This window comes from Nansenia antarctica, assembly GCF_963989245.1.
Source record: "Nansenia antarctica genome assembly, chromosome: 11".
Classification (NCBI taxonomy): Eukaryota; Metazoa; Chordata; class Actinopteri; order Argentiniformes; family Microstomatidae; genus Nansenia; species Nansenia antarctica.
In genome coordinates, this window is record NC_137681.1 from 19670534 (window position 1) to 19686980 (window position 16447).

General features: G+C 44.7%; 2 protein-coding genes across 2 annotated transcripts in view; both read right to left on the minus strand.

Moving 5' to 3' along the window:
• Window positions 1–3243, minus strand: part of dnaaf3l (dynein axonemal assembly factor 3 like) — a gene marked incomplete at both ends in the record, with an annotated part of 8614 nt that extends 5371 nt beyond the window's left edge. Inside the window, one exon of the mRNA XM_080542452.1 lies at window positions 3162–3243. Within this exon, the coding sequence (XP_080398578.1) occupies window positions 3162–3243 (82 nt within the window). The remainder of the gene's footprint in view (window positions 1–3161) is intronic.
• A 2409-nt stretch (window positions 3244–5652) lies between these two features.
• On the minus strand, window positions 5653–12878 carry syt5b (synaptotagmin Vb; the record flags this gene model as incomplete). Its single annotated transcript, XM_080542135.1, has 8 exons — window positions 12756–12878; window positions 10211–10389; window positions 9047–9145; window positions 8756–8923; window positions 6924–7091; window positions 6492–6606; window positions 6200–6333; window positions 5653–5862 (listed from the first exon to the last, which is right to left on the minus strand). Exons 1-8 carry the CDS (start codon window positions 12793–12795, stop codon window positions 5653–5655), a joined length of 1113 nt encoding a protein of 370 aa, XP_080398261.1. The 5' UTR covers window positions 12796–12878.
• Between the last annotated feature and the right edge of the window lie 3569 nt (window positions 12879–16447).

The following is a 16447-nucleotide window of genomic DNA, read 5'->3' on the forward strand; positions in this document are numbered from 1 at the left end:
CGGCAGTTTTGGGCCGAGCCGACCGGCAAAAAAAAAAAAAAAAAAAAAAAAAATAATAATTTTTACCAGCCGGCCCGGCCGAAAGCTACCATCGAACGGCCCATAAATCGAAAGCTACCATTGAACGGCCCATAAATCTGGGACAGCAGCCCATTGGCCAATTTTCTATACAGACACTGGGCTGGCCCAATCAACAGAGAGAAGGGGGGGGGGGGGGGGGTCAGGGGTCACGCACGCACGCAGCACCAGACCTCCGTCTCAGTTTCGCGGTAGTTTTGGGCCGAGCCGGCCGGCAAAATAAATTTAGTTAGCCTGGATAGTTACTAGATAGATACTGAGAGAGATGGAGCGCAAAAGCACGGAAGGGAGGCTGGGAAAAAGTTAGGGAGAAAAACAAGAAGAAACTCGAGGCAGATGCTGCCAAATGTGTAAACATTAGGGACATGTTTGCTGCACCCTCAAGTTTACCACAGCAGCAACAGCAACAGGTTGAAGAGGAGGCTAGCAGGGAGGAGCGGGAGCAGGGTACAGATACAGAGGATAGAGAGGATACAGAAGAAGCGGGGCCGAGTCAGCCTGTAACCAGGGTTCGAGTTATGTGGGAGCCAATGGGAGCTGAGCTCCCATAGAGATGGTCTGAGGCTCTCTGAGCTCCCATGAAGGCAGTAAAATCAAAAATCTGTGGGGGTCGCTAATAATACATTACCACAACTATTATTTGATCAAAATGTCAATGTAATGAATATTATTTAATTTATATTATAAATATTGTAAAATAAACACGTTTTTCAAAAGAACTACGCGCACCATTAATCTCCTGTGAATGACAGTATGCCTTTGACTGCCTGCACTTCACCACCAAGACACCATGGGGCGCAGTAGAATATTGTGCAACAGCAAAAGGTTGATTAATCAGCTGTGCGGTAAACCGTTGGAACACACAGTGCACAGCTGATTAATCAATTAAACCAATAGAGTGAGACACCAGTTGCCTTTCAGGAAGTAGTGAGATCGTGCACCTAGCCTATTATTGAGAAGCAAACATTCATTCATTAGCTATACAGGAGTATATACATACAGTAGCTACCATGCCGCCCAAAAAAAGGCCACTGCTGCCGACCGGGTCATCAAGCCTAGAAAATGTCGGGTTTTTATCAAAGAAACCTGCTATGACACCTAACGTTAGCCCTGCTGCTACTACTGTTACTACTACTGCTGCTACTAATGAGGACTCTGCTACCTACTGAAAACAGACCACTCAGCCTACTGAAAACAGACCACTCAGCCTACTGAAAACAGACCACTCAGCCTACTGAAAACAGACCACTCAGCCTACTGAAAACAGACCACTCAGCCTACTGAAAACAGACCACTCAGCCTACTGAAAACAGACCACTTTGGTCTATCTTGTCTCCGTAAAGGTAAGGTGGCTTTTACTTTTTACTAACCTAGTGTACTAACCTAATGTATTTTTCGCTCCTTCTGTATAGCAAAAATAACAAAATTATTGGCCGAGATACATGTGTGACTATCGCTTTTATAGCTGTTGTTTCATGTGGGGCTGTTGATGTGGTGAAATGAGTAGCCTGCAGCTGTAGCGTCAGGATATGTTGGGATTTGAGGATGAGGATGATGTTTCTGTACCGGTACCGTTTTTAAAGTATCGATTTGTCACCGGTATCGAATAAAACCCAAACTGTACCCAACCCTAACTATATGTTTACATGCCAACTAATTAGCTAATTCATTTCTTTCATTTAGAGCTGAGGGGAGCAACAGAGAGACGGACAACAGGACAGCAACAGAGAGACAGACAACAGGACAGCAACAGAGAGACAGACAACAGGACAGTAACAGAGAGACAACGGGAGAGGAGAGCAATAGAGACAGAACTGAATGCACTGAACCTTTTTTTTATTCTTTGCATTATTAACACTGTTGTGTTATTGTGTTATTAAAGTGTTTAAGTGTTTTATGGTAAAGCATTATGAGTGGTGTGTGTGTGCAGGGTGCTCGTGAGTTGTATATTTGGGGGAGGGGGGAGGCTTGTGTATGGGGGCGGGGGGTCCTCACACAAAGGAGTAGCCTAGGGCCACTGACCACCTTAATCCGCTACTGCCTATAGCTAATTAAAACTTGTAAGTCCCATCGCTGTGTGGGCATGATTCGCGCGTGCATGAGAACATTTCGCACTGTTATTTTGGAGACCCCCACAGAGTTCAGCTTATAACTCGAACCCTGCCTGTAACCGTTGACCCGGTAAAATATAGGTAGCTGTGTAGGGGTGTAACGGATCGCCCCCCACGGTTCGGCACGCATGTGTACCGCGGATCAATTGCAAAATGTAACCAAGTAATAATATTACTTAATATTAGTTAATATCCCTTGTAAATCACAATGTAGAGTTGCCATGAATAGATAGACGCGACAGTTGCATGCTTTGTTTTACTCTAAAGCGCAATGATAGGTTGATAATGGAAAAAAAATCTAGAACAACAAGGCTGCGTTCGTAAATTCGCTCTGGAATCTGATCACTGAGTACACTGGTCTACTTGCACTGGTACCATTGCTTACTGTATGTAGTCGTCTTTGTAGTGGTTTGGGGGAATACTACAGTTTGTCATATGACTGTACAGCACAGTATATAAGACGAGTATATAAGGCAAGTATTTTTGTGCTGGTGGGTGTGGTCCGACCGATTGGGGTGGGCCTGTCTGGGCCAAAAATGCCAGGGCCTAATTTTTGTCCCAGTCCAGCCCTGGTGGAGAGAGATGGATATATATGTATAGGGGGGGGGGGTATAGATAGAGAGAGAGGAAGAGAGAGATGGACATAGAGAGAGAGAGAGAGAGAGAGAGAGAGAGAGAGAGAGAGAGAGAGAGAGAGAGAGAGAGAGAGAGAGAGAGAGAGAGAGAGAGAGAGAGAGAGAGAGAGAGAGAGAGAGAGAGACAGACAGACAGACAGACTCCAGTTAATATAACTAGCGGTTGCATTGACAACCATTGGGATTCATATAATTGTGGGATTAATACCACACTGTATACTCTTGTATACACACAATACTCTTGTGTAAACACAACAAAGCTCTGCTGACACACGTCCATGTTGTCCCTCATTCACCCTCTGGTTAAGTGAGATACTCGCAGCAGCAGCAGCCTCACCTGTGTGGCGCAGGTCCCGCGCAGGGCTGAAGCCCCACCAGGTGACGCAGCCAGCGCCCTCCTGCGGCCGTCCCGAGCTCATCCTGCCGTCTGAAGGCTTTGGGAAAGGTGAAGACGGAAAAGACAAATGTTACATTAGAATTATAAGGTTCTTCTATCTCCATTTTTGTCAAAATTGAGTTTTTTTCATAATCTGATCCATTAGGTGTTTATTAATGCCTGTGTGGTGTTATTTTTTAAATGTTGACATTTTTGAGTTAGTAATTAATAAAATACAAAGGTTCCATCTCACAAAACATAATGGAATGTGACAACTTTGACGCTCAATATCTCTGAACTACCCTAAACGGAGAACCTTATCATTCTAAGCTCACGAAATGTTACATAATGTTAGATATCCCCGAATGTTAGATAACTATCACAATTAACTACTGTAGGAACTTCTCTGGAGATAAAGAATTACGAAGATAGAGCCTCTACTAGCGAAGGTAGGTTAAACTAGTTAACCAGACTAGCATATTATTATACACCTGAGACTCGTTTTCTGTCGTTACTGTCTGGCTAACACGTCCATAAACAATTGTATTCCACCACAATGAAATACAAAGGCCAAATACTTATATATTCGATGTTTCTAAAGTGACTGTATGACATTAGTATAAACGTACCTTACTTTCCTGGGCAGCGAGCTAGCCGGTATGCTAATGCTGCTTCGGTGTTTGGGACTGAAGGTTTGTGATGGGTTGCCAAGCAACACTTTTTCAAGGAGAGGAAGGTGCCCCCTGCCGGTGTCTAACGTGAACCGCACCAGTAGGGATTACGGTGATGCTTCTAATCAAATCAAAGTTTATTTGACATCTACACAGAATACAGCTTTAGACGGTGCAAGGAAACTCAGTAACGCACCACAGCACAGGTGTGCTTAAATACAAATTAAAGGAGCATTACATGCTTTAAATATAATTATTTCTTACAATTTTGAAAAGGTGCCAATCATTTTTGTATGAATGTCCATTTTTGGAGTGTGGAATGATATCAGATATGGCTTTTTTGTGTTGTTCCAATGCAAACACAAGAAATAAACATGTGAATACCAAAGCATTTGTAATGCAACACTTTTCTGGGAGAAGGGGTGCCTTATCTGAGTGTCAATATGTTTTGTCCATGACTGTACATTTATGCAGAATTTACTTAGAGATTGCTTCAAATACCACCGCCCTACCCGTACCCTCCGATCCTCATCCATTGTTCCCCTCACTGTCCCACCCTCAAAACTCAAAGGCTTCGGTCACCGTGCCTTTTTTCACGAGCTGCACCCCGCCTCTGGAACTCTCTCTCTCAACCACTCAGAGACTCACCCTCACTCCTCACTTTTAAATCCCACCTCAAAACCTACCTGTTCTCCCATGCCTACAGCCTCCCCTACCCCTAGCCATCTCCCCCATCCCGGCCCCCCCCGCCCCCCCCCCCCTGGACACGTATACAACCTCCCCTACCCCTACCCATCTCCCCTAACCCTGCCACCCCCCTGATATCGATACAGCCTCCCCTACCCCTAACCACCTCCCCCGTCCCTACCACCCCCCCCCCCCCCCTCGCTGACCCTGTGTTCCATGTTACTTGTTGTTTTTGTGTTTTCCGTATCTCCTATATTGTCAGCGTCTTTGAGCCTCGGAAAAGCGCTATATAAATCCAATGAATTATTATTATTATTATTATCAAATACACACATGTTGAAATAATGGGTTTATTCAGTTGAAGCCACAGAACAAAGTTCTAACTATGACAAGGCGAAAGTCAGCATCATTGAGCACATGAGAACATGACAACACACACACTGCATTTATGTATATTTCTCTCAACATAGACTGAGGTATGGTAATACTAACGAGCAGGAGATCATAATTCTCCCAGTATTACAGCTGTGAATAATTATGTTTACACATACAAATCGTACAAATCCAAACTGTTGAATTTCATCTGCTAGAAATCAAATGCAGCCTATAGGCTTAATACACATTACAGCCTATAGACCTAGTACATATTACAGCCTATGGGCCTAGTACATATTACAGCCTATAGACCTAGTACTGCAAAAGTGCACATTTACAAATAAATAACACGTATTAAGAGTATGATAACATTTTTTAATATCACAACTTATGTGATATTAAACACATCAATAAAATAGAACACATGCACACACACACACAAGCACGTGCACGCGTCCGCGCGCACACACACACACACACACACACACACACACACACACACACACACACACACACACACACACACTCACACACACACTCACACACACACACACACACACACACACACACACACACACACACACACACACACACACACACACACATAATGGAATGACAAAATACTAATTTGAAACAAACAGACCTGTTTATACATGATAAACAATGAAACAACAATGCGAAACAACAATGTGTTTCTATGACAAGTGAATGACGACACGTCAGCGGGGCGGGACTTTGAGAGCCGCCTCCACTTCCTCCTCGGGCAGGAGCGTGTGCCACTGGGCCACTGGCCGCCTGGGATTGGCCAGCATGTCCGACCAATGGCGGAGGCCGACACCTGTGGCGCCGTACCCCATGAAGGTTTTACCAATGGCGTCGTTACTGCCCAACTTGTCATAGTCAAACACTGTGATCACACACTGCACTTTCTGGAAGAGAGAGAGAAGAGACGGAGGGAAAGATGAGAGAAAAAGAGAGAAGAATGATAGAGAGAAGAGAATGAGAGAGGGAAGAGAAAGCGAGAGAAGAGAAAGAGAGAAGAGAAAAGAAAAGTGAAAACATTGACTGGGTGTTTGCCACCTTCCTCATTCCTCAAGGATTGATTATGATTGATAAGGCTGGTTCATGATTGATCAGGGTTGATGAGGATTGATAATGATTGATCAGGGTTGATATGGATTGATCAGGATTCATGAGGGTTGATAATGATTGATAAGGATTGATCATGATTGATAAGAACTGATCATGATTGATAACCATCGTTACCTGTATCTGTTCGAAGGGGATCTCGAAGCTGAAGCTCTCATTGAAGTACGGGTTCAGAGTGTTTTTCTTCACCGTTGTCTTCTTCTTTTTGATCCGTTTACCGTTCTGCTGCAGGACCACCTTCACAAAGGGATCTACAGCGAGGTGGAGGAGGTGGAGAAGGAGGAGGTAGAGGAGGGGCCCATTAGTAGTATGTTTGATCAGATTCAAAGATACAGGAAACATCAAGTAGTGTATATGGTGTGGTGTCTGTGTGTGTGTGTGTGCATGTGTGTGTGGAGAGCCTCATCACCTGACAGCCCTCCAACGTCCATCTTCTTCAGGTTCTTGGCCTCCATGATGTTGACCGTGAGCTTCCCAGCGGTGGGAACGTAGCGGAGAGAGATGCAGATGTCACCCAGCTTCTCTGCCTGAGGAGGAGACGTAACATCACAACACACGTTAAACACACATCACATCACAACACACATCACAACACGTTAAACACACATTACAACAACACGTCAATCACACATCACAACAACACATTAAACACGCATCACAACAACATAGGGCTAAATCACCAGCAAGGAACCAATCAAATAAAACATTCTACCACAGGCTGTAGGAAGCTGGAGAAGAGGGAAGATTGACTAGACTGATGGAGCAGTGGGTGAATAGTAACAACATGTCATCGTCGTCGTCATCATCATCATCATCATCATCATCTTCATCTTCCTCCTACCTCCTCCTTCTCGCTGTTCTCCAGGTCCCGCCACTGCTGCATGGGCTGGCCCAGATCCACACTGTTCATGGGGATCTTTATCTCCCCGATCACGTCGTGTTTGGAGAACCGGTCAAAGTCAAACACCTGGAGCACCAGTGTCTTCCCCCCCAGCTCAGCGTACGGGATCTGGACACAGAGGCCGCTTAGTCACACAACCATACATTACATTTACATTTACATTTTTGGCATTTAGCAGACGCCTTATTCCAAAGCGACTTATAATCAATACATTTGAATACTAAGCATGTGAATCAGCAATCCATCATTCGTTGCAGGAAGAGTAATCTAGCTCGGGCCCGGGGCCACTGATAGAAGGAAAAACCTTCTCCCTATTATCGCCTTCTACTAAAACTTTATTTTTATTTTTTATTTTTATTTTATTACTGGAGAAACTGAGAAACAGTACAAGGGGGGCAATAGAAGTTCTTAGGGACACAGTAGAGGGGAAAGCGGGTGTCTTTAGGAGACGTAGTGGTGAGGGTCGGAAGATTTCTCAGGAGGAGCAGTTAAGATGTAACCTGAAGAGATGGGTCTTCAGTCTACGACGGAAGATGGGTAGTGACTCTGCCGTTCTGACAGCCGTGGGGAGCTCATTCCACCAGCGGGGAGCCAGTGTTGTGAAGAGACGTGATCGGGCAGCCCGACTGCTGTGTAGAGGAGGTGGGGCTAGTCGGCCAGCCGAGGTGGAGGAGCGGAGTGAGCGGGCAGGGGTTTGGGGGGTTACCATTTCCTTCAGGTAGGCAGGGGCTGTCCCTTTAGCTGCCTGGAGACATAGGGCCCTATTATGCACTTCTTAACTTGCCGTCTTAAGTCTTAATTAAGACGCACCGACAGGTTAAGACCTACCGCCACCCTTATTATGCGCTTCATACGCGCTACTGCTATTATGCAGGTGTCGATAGGCGCCCACACATAAGACGTAATACTCCCGTGCATATATTACTCATTGTGGGAGTGTTCATATGTTAATGAAGTGCACTAGGCGCCCCTGCTATTATGCGATCTGACTTTGCTCCTAGCGCTAAGAAGTGGTTTGAAAAGTTCTTAAGTTTAGACTTCATGCACGTTTTGAAACACGAGCGCGCCTCCGCGGTTTGCGCATGCATGTGGGCACACATGAACACGCACGTGGCTCCACGGCAAGACGTCAATTACGGTCACAGTATAAATGCTTTATTTCAGAAGGGAGAGGCCAGCGCTGTACAGTATGTTGCCTCCGCATACTGTGCACATACAGTACGAGCATGCCGTGCGTAATATAATGACATCAACATCTGTCATTCCTGCAGTCTTCCAGCGACCCCTCTGTAATACTTCTCAACTCACAAGCGGAGGTATTGCCGTGTTTATTCAGAAAATAATCATGCACGAGCTTGTTACTTTCTTCTGCAGAGAAGCGCGCTGACCTCCTTCTTAGGACTTCCATAATAGCATAGCGCTAATGACTCAACGCAGCCGGTTCTTAAAGGGAATGGCACCTGGCACGCTGATTGGGTTGATTGAGAAGACGCCCAAAACACACCAATGACTAATTTCTTTGCTTAGCGCCGGGTTTTAGGCGCCCACTACCGCACGCATAATAGCAAAGTGGCCTTGACCACGCCTCCACGTCTTAAGTTTAGATCTACCGCCTCGTCTTATTGCTTAAGACTTATGAAGTGCATAATAGGGCCCATACTGTCTGTTGACCCTAAACCCTGACCCTAAACCATGACCCTAAACCCTAACCCTGACCCTAAAGCCAATAGAGCCAGGAGGTCAGAGGTTAGAGGTCAGGGTGGAGTATGTACCTTGAAGATGAAGGTCTCGTTGAAGACGGGACACAGGTTCTTGCGCTGGACCTTGGTCTCATGCTTCTTCTTCTTGTCGGGCAGCAGGTAGACCTTGACGTACGGGTCGGAGGTCCCGCCCATGTCCATGGCTGCCAGGTCCTGGGCCTGCAGGATCCCCACGATCAGCTGGGGAGGGACAGAGAAGTGATCAGTTGGGGAGGGACAGAGAAGTGATCAGCTGGGGAGGGACAGAGAAGTGATCAGCTGGGGAGGGACAGAGAAGTGATCACCACAGAGAGAAGGCTTTACCTGGGCCTCTGTGAAATTGTAGTCTAAGGAGAACTCCAGTTTCCCCAACTTCTCCTGCTCCTTCTCCTCTCCTCCCCCCTCCTTCTTCTCCCCCTCTTCCTGTATGGCAGAGAAGACAACATGTTTAAAAAGCTTTTGCTAATGCCATATGCCATATTTACATTTAAGTAATGTACGCTTTTATCCAAAGCGGATTACAAGTATAAAATATATGTGTACACTGCACATATATTCGCCCTTGTCCTGTATATATCATAATCACACTGTACATATATCTTTACTGTACATATCATATTCAGGGCTCGACATTAAGGAAATAAAAAAAAGAAATCAATATGTATTAATATCTGCAAAACATGAATTCCTCCTTCCGATCTGAATAGTAAAAAAAATGTTTACACGCAAAGCGATGACTTTATATTCATTTACTCACTGTAATACCGTATACTATCCAACATTGCACTGTCCATACATTCATGGCTTTTGCACTATCTGGTTAGATGCCGAGCTGCGTTTCGTTGTCTTAGTACTTGTACTCTGTCAATAACAATAAAATTAAATCTAATCTTATAAAAAATAAAAAAAACATGATTTAGGATAATAAGTACAAACGGAGATATCAGTTTTTGCAAAACAACCTCTCAAATATGTTGTACAGTTTAATCGGGAATTGCATGTTATGATATTTATTCTCATAAATAATAAAGTGAACAGTAGAACAAATTGTGTTTGAACTGATTCTGTTTTCTATGCCACTGTTGTGCAGAATTTCACTAGGTGAAATTTCTTTTTTTAGCCTTTTTGTCTGGATTTGCCTTCATTGTTGTCATGCAGCCTGTATAGATTAATATTAATTAGAGGCGTTTCACTGACCATTTATAGGCAACTATGGGCGTTAAAAGGGTGGGAACTCTTTCAAAAATGTTTAGTTGACTGTGAAGGAAAAAGGTGTGGGACGTGCGTGCGCACTGCGCCCTGTGTCATACATCAGCATGTTTGTGTGCATAAACATTCTGGCTTTCGTACGTACGAAACCTTTTCACGCCAGTCCTATGCAAAGTTTTATAAATCACCCCCCAGGTGACAGTGAAAGTCACAGTGCTGGAGAAAGAAACATAAAAAGAAGACAACTTTTTATGTATTTTTTAAATGTTCAGTTCTGACCTTAACCCCACCCTCTCCCTCTCCTTCTGCTCCTCCCTTCCTCCTCCGGCCAGCCTTCCTCTCCCTCGCTTTCTTTGGTTTCTTCTTCTTGCCGATGCATTTCTTGAAGATGCAGAAGAGACAGCAGAGCACCAGCACCAGCACCACCACCACCAAGGCCCCCACCGCCCACATGGGCACTGGAGAAGAAGACATACTCAACACCGACTAACCTACTACCACTACTACTAGTACTACTAGAAGGATTGAATATTTCTGTGTCCTCTGTTCTAGACATTGCTGTATCAGATCATTACTGTATTTTCTTGAAGGTAACACTAAATATGAAACAGAAGAATGTGAACCGCATTGTCAAAATGCGATGTTTAAATTCATCTGCAAATGATAAGTTCATGAGCCTTATGAATTCACTCTCTTCACCTAGCGAAATACTCTCGATAAATAACTTGAACTACCCTTGATATTATAGCTCCAGAAAAAGTGGAAAAATGAAGAAAAGAAACTGCCGTAAAGCAGAGAAAGTCTAAACTACATACACCTTGACATTTTTAAAAACCAGATCTTTACATTTATAATAGGGCAATGAAGTTGGTGTAATGATGTAATGAATTTGCTACATTCTTTCAAGAAAAGATTTCTATTATAAGATCAGAAATATCATTTGAGAATTCAAAATCTAATTTGGTACTCCCAGATGAATTAAGTATGCCTATTGCTGTCATGGATTCATTTGAGCTCATCAACCCTCATACTTTAAAAACAGCTGTTTCACAAATGAAATCCTCAACATGCTCACTTGATCCAATCCCAACATGGTTCTTCAAAAGTGTTTTTGACTGTTTAACTGACGATGTATTTGAAATTGTGAACTGCTTTCTATTCTCTCAACTGGCATCTTTCTCACTCCCCTAAAAACTGCCATTATAAAACCACTACGGTACTTAAGAAAGGAAAGCAAGATAATTCTGTTCTCTGAAACTTCAGACCAATATCTAACCTTTCGTTTCTAAGTAAAATCCTTGAGAAAGTGATTTTCAGACAACTTACTGATTTTCTTAGCAAAAACATTTTATTTGAGAAGTTTCAATCAGGTATTCGTTCTAACCACAGTACTGAGACTGCATTAGTAAAGGACGATCTCAGACTTATCATAGATGCTGGTGGTGTATCAGTTCCTGTCTTGTTAGATTTGAGTGCTGCTTTTGATACAGTAGATCACAGTATTCTAATACATCGTTTAGAAAACTGTGTTGGTCTCGCAGGACTTGTATTAGAGTGGTTTAAATCTTATCTAGCTGGTAGGCATTTCTCTGTTGTCCTGGGAGACTCTGTTTCTGATAATGTTGATATCACATGTGGGGTCCCTCAGGGGTCTATTCTTGGTCCCTTGCGCTTCTCCCTGTACATGATCCCATTAGGTGGAATCATCAGAAAACATGGTGTAAATGTTCATAGTTATGCTGATGATACTCAGCTGTACATATCAGTATTGCCTGATAATTCACATGCAATTGTCTACGAGATATAAAACTTTGGATGTCCAAACATTTTCTACAACTAAATCAGGACGAAACTGAGATTCTTGTCATTGGACCAAAACCACAAAAAGACAAATTGTCGAATACCATGGGAACCTTGCTTTCAAACTACAAACATGAAGCTAAGAATCTAGGTGTGATTATAGATTCTGACTTAAGCTTTGAGCCTCACATCAAATCTATCACTAGAAATGCTTTTTATCATCTACGGAATATTGCAAAAGTTCGACATTTTCTCTGGCAAGCTGATGCAGAAGTGTTAATGCATGCTTTTGTTATTACCCGTTTGGACTATCGTAACAGTCTCCTTTCTGGTCTTCCGAAGAAAGCTATTGGCCAGCTGCAATTAGTTCAAAATGCAACAGTTTATGAGTTTTAACCAAAACAAGCAACGAGCTTATATAACTCCTATTTTAGAGACTCTACACTGGCTTCCTGTTAAGTTCAGAATAGATTTCAAGATCCTTCTGCTTGTTTATAAAGCTCTCACTGGCACAGCATCAGAATATCTGAAATACCTTTTGCTAGCATATCATCCCAATCAAGCTCTCAGGTCTTCTGACACTGGCACTGCCAGTTTACATTAGGGATGCAACCTCAACAAATATGTTCAAGTCAAGACTAAAAACCCATATTTTTAATATTGCCTTTAAATGACTAAATAATAAAATTATGATTATATAATGATTGGAGCACTTTGAGCTGCAACATTTGCAGGAAAAGCGCTATACAAATAAAAAGTTATTATTATTATTATTACTACTACTACTACTACTACTACTACTACTACTACTACTACTACTACTACTACTACTACTACTACTACTACTACTACTACTACTACCTACTAACCTATGCATCTGTAGTCCTCTATCTATCTATCTATCCATCCATCCATCCATCCATCCATCCATCCATCCATCCATCCATCCATCCATCCATCCATCCATCCATCCATCTGATCTATCCATCCACATTCCCTCTAATTTGCGCCAGGAAGGACTTACTTGGCAGATGTCCGATCTCGTTCATGAACTTGTTCTTCATATGGTCGTAGTTGTGGTGGCCGTGGCCGGCGTGGTCCAGAGAGTGGTCCGGGTGGCTGGGGTGGTCCAGAGATTGGTCCTGGTGGCTGGGGTGGTCCAGAGAGTGGTCCTGGTGGCTGGGGTGGTCCAGAGAGTTGTCCTGGTGGCTGGGGTGGTCCAGAGAGTTGTCCTGGTGGCTGGGGTGGTCCAGAGAGTTGTCCTGGTGGCTGGGGTGGTCTAGAGAGTGGTCCTGATGGTCTTGGTGATCCGGCTGGCTGGAGTGGTCCTGGTGGCTGGAGTGGTCCTGGTGGTGGTGGTGTTCTGAAGCGGCCGGTTCCGCCTCGTGTTCTGGTTCTGAGGATTCTGCATTCCGCCGGTACCGGACCTGCACACTGGCAGACCGCATCTCAGCTGGAGACAACAGAGGGGAAGAGGGGCATCACACATGGTAATAGAGAGAGAGAGAGAGAGAGAGGGAGGGAGGGAGAGAGAGAGAGAGGGAGAGGGAGGTAGAAGCAGAGAGAGAGAGAGAGATAGCACACATGGCAATGTTGACACAATGGAACTTAATCACTCAGTCTAATATTCACTAGAATTGAGTGAATTGAAATGTGAGTTGACCTCTGACCCTGCTATTTTTATCATCATTCATCACTCCAGGCAGTGTGACTACACACATACACACTCCATGCAGTGTGAGTATGCACATACACACTCCATGCAGTGTGAGTATGCACATACACACTCCAGGCAGTATGACTCCACACGTACACAGCATCTGATAATCCCTGCCACAGCTTCATACAGCAGGACACGCCAGATGCTCAACAGGGCTGACACTAATCCCTCTCTCTCTCTCTCTCTCTCTCTCTCTCTCTCTCTCTCTCTGTCTCTCTCTGTCTCTCTCTCATATCTCATCCATCTCTCTCTCTCTCATCTGATCCATCCCCCTCTCTCTCTCTCTCTCATTCTCTTCTAACCCCCCTTTAACCTACCATCCCTCCCTCTCCAGATGAGTAACTGAATTATCTACAATATTAATCCCAATCCCAGAATCCAGAACTGGAAAAATAAAGGGTAATTTCTCCCTTCCTTTTCACCGCCTATCACACTCTCTCTCTCTCCCCCATATCTCCCCCCTCCTAGCCCCACTCTCTCCCACTCTCTCTCCCCCCTCCACAGCCTCTCCCAGCCCCCCTCCTCTCCCTGTATATCCAGTTATTCCAGAGAACAACGTGCAGTCAACTGAATATTCTACAAAGGGACGGCCCAGAGTCTTGCATGACATCACTCCTCCTTGTCTTTAAATGCATCAAATGCATGTCATCTGCTGCACATTCTGACACGTAACATTTGAGATTATGTCGATATGAATGAATTACCGTGGTTTGTCAGATTAGGGGCGCGGCCAGCTGGTGGTGGCTGATGGCTACGTGAAGGCTTATAGAAAACTAGATCTACAGCTTTTTACACAGAGAGAGAGGGTGGGGGAGAAGGTGGTGGTGCGGGGGGGGGGGGGAGAGAGAGAGAGAGAGAGATGGAGGAAGAGAGAGAGGGGGTGAGAAAGGGGAAGGGAGAGATAGAGGGGGAGAGAGATAGAGAGAGATGAAGAGGGATGGAGAGAGGGAGATAGAGAGAGTAGGGGAGTATGAACATGGCTCATCATCTAATACATGATGCATATTCGTCAAGAGGTATTTAAATAGACTTGTTTTTAACAAGTAGGCTACATGTACACACACACACACACACACTTTCTATCTGTGAAATCTGTTTCAGAAAATAATCCTTAATTTATTTAAAAGCATGATTAGTCTGAAACCTTATCAGTTATGACCGCTAATCTAGAAACAACACAATCAATCTCCTCTCCGAAAGAACTTCTCAACTAACAACAACAGCAAACAGCATTCACCATCTATGCAACTGTTCATGATGAGAAATAAAACTAAACAAATAAATGACGGTTCCAAACATGGCGATAGCGTGTGACAGTCACCTATAAAAGAAGTCACATGAAGACCAGAGACAGCAGAAGACCAGATGAAGACCAGAGATGAGGACTCACACCAGTGTTGATCTTACCTGACTGGGTTTTCTGGTGACTCCTTTCAATGTTAATTGAGTAGAAACAACTTTTATGGCGGATATTTAAATCATGTGTTGAGATGCTGACATCGTCACCCAGACATTGCCTCTTCTCTCCCGGATATATTCCAGCGACTATGACGCCTGTCAGCCCCCACTGCCCCTCCCCTCCCCACTCTCATCCCACCCTGTTTAAGCTAAAGGGTTGTCAAATCACTAAAGCATTGCTTGTCTTTAATCCCCCCCTCCCTCCCTCCCTCCTCTTCCTGACTGTGACAACAACACATCTGTTGCTGTAAACTCTCTCTGGTCCGTAGGAAGAGCAAGAGAGAGGGAGAGATGGGGGGAGGAGGAGGGAGCGATGGGGGGGGGGGGGAGAACCCTTCCTCGTCCTCATAGCCATCTCTCCCTAATCCCCAGAGAAGAACTCTTCTCCTGGTCTTGTGGTCAATCATCTATCTGAGAACTCACTGAGAGAGAGAGGGGGGGGAGGAGAAAAACAAGAGGGGGGAGAGAAAGAAAGATAGATAGAGGGGGGAGGGAGAAAGGAGGGAGAGAGAGAAAGGGGGAGGGGGAGAGAGAGAAAGGGGGGAGAGAGAGAGAGGGGAGAGAGAGAGGATAATAATATTATTCCAGCTTGTCCTTTTCATCGCTCTGGATCACCAAACATACAATCGTTATGGCCCCATTTCAATCTATTGTAGATAAAGAGAAACTCCATTGTTGCTGGTTTTAGTTGTAGTTTTGCACTGAGAGAGAGAGAGACAGACAGACAGACAGATGGACGGACGGACAGACAGACAGTGAGACAGACAAACAGACAGACAGACAAGTCAGACAGAGAGACAGACAGGCAGGCAGACAAACAGTCAAACAGACAGAGACAGTCAGGCAGACAGACAGTCGGACAGGCAGGCAGACAGGCAGACAGACACTCAGACAGGCAGGCAGACAGACAGACACTCAGACAGGCAGGCAGGCAGACAGACAGGCAGGCAGGCAGACAGACAGCAGAGAGACACAGACAGACAGACAGCAGACAGAGACAGACAGACAAGCAGACAGACAGTCAGACAGACAGCAGGAAGAGAGACAGGCAGGCAGACAGTCAGCAGACAGAGAGACAGACAGACAGACAGACAAATAGACATGCAGGCAGACAGACAGACAGAGAGAGTCCGTTTCATCCCTTTTCGTCACCAAACATACAATCGTTATGACCCCAATTCAATCTATTGTAGATAAAGAGAATTGTTGCTGGTCTATACTATGTTGTAGTTTTGCACTGAGAGAGAGAAAGAGAGAGAGAGACAGAGACAGAGACAGACTGACAGACAGGCAGACAGACAAGTCAGTCAGAGAGACAGACAGACAGTCGGACAGGCTGACACTCAGACAGGCAGGCAGAGAGACAGACAGACAGGCAGACAGACAGCAGACAAAGAGACAGGCAGGCAGGCAGACAGACAGACAGACAGACATGCAGAGAGACAAACACACAGATAGACAGATGGGCCCTCTCAGTTCATCTGATTAAACCCATGGTGTTGGTCCTGATCTCAGCTGGTCTCTGGTGTTTGTTGTGT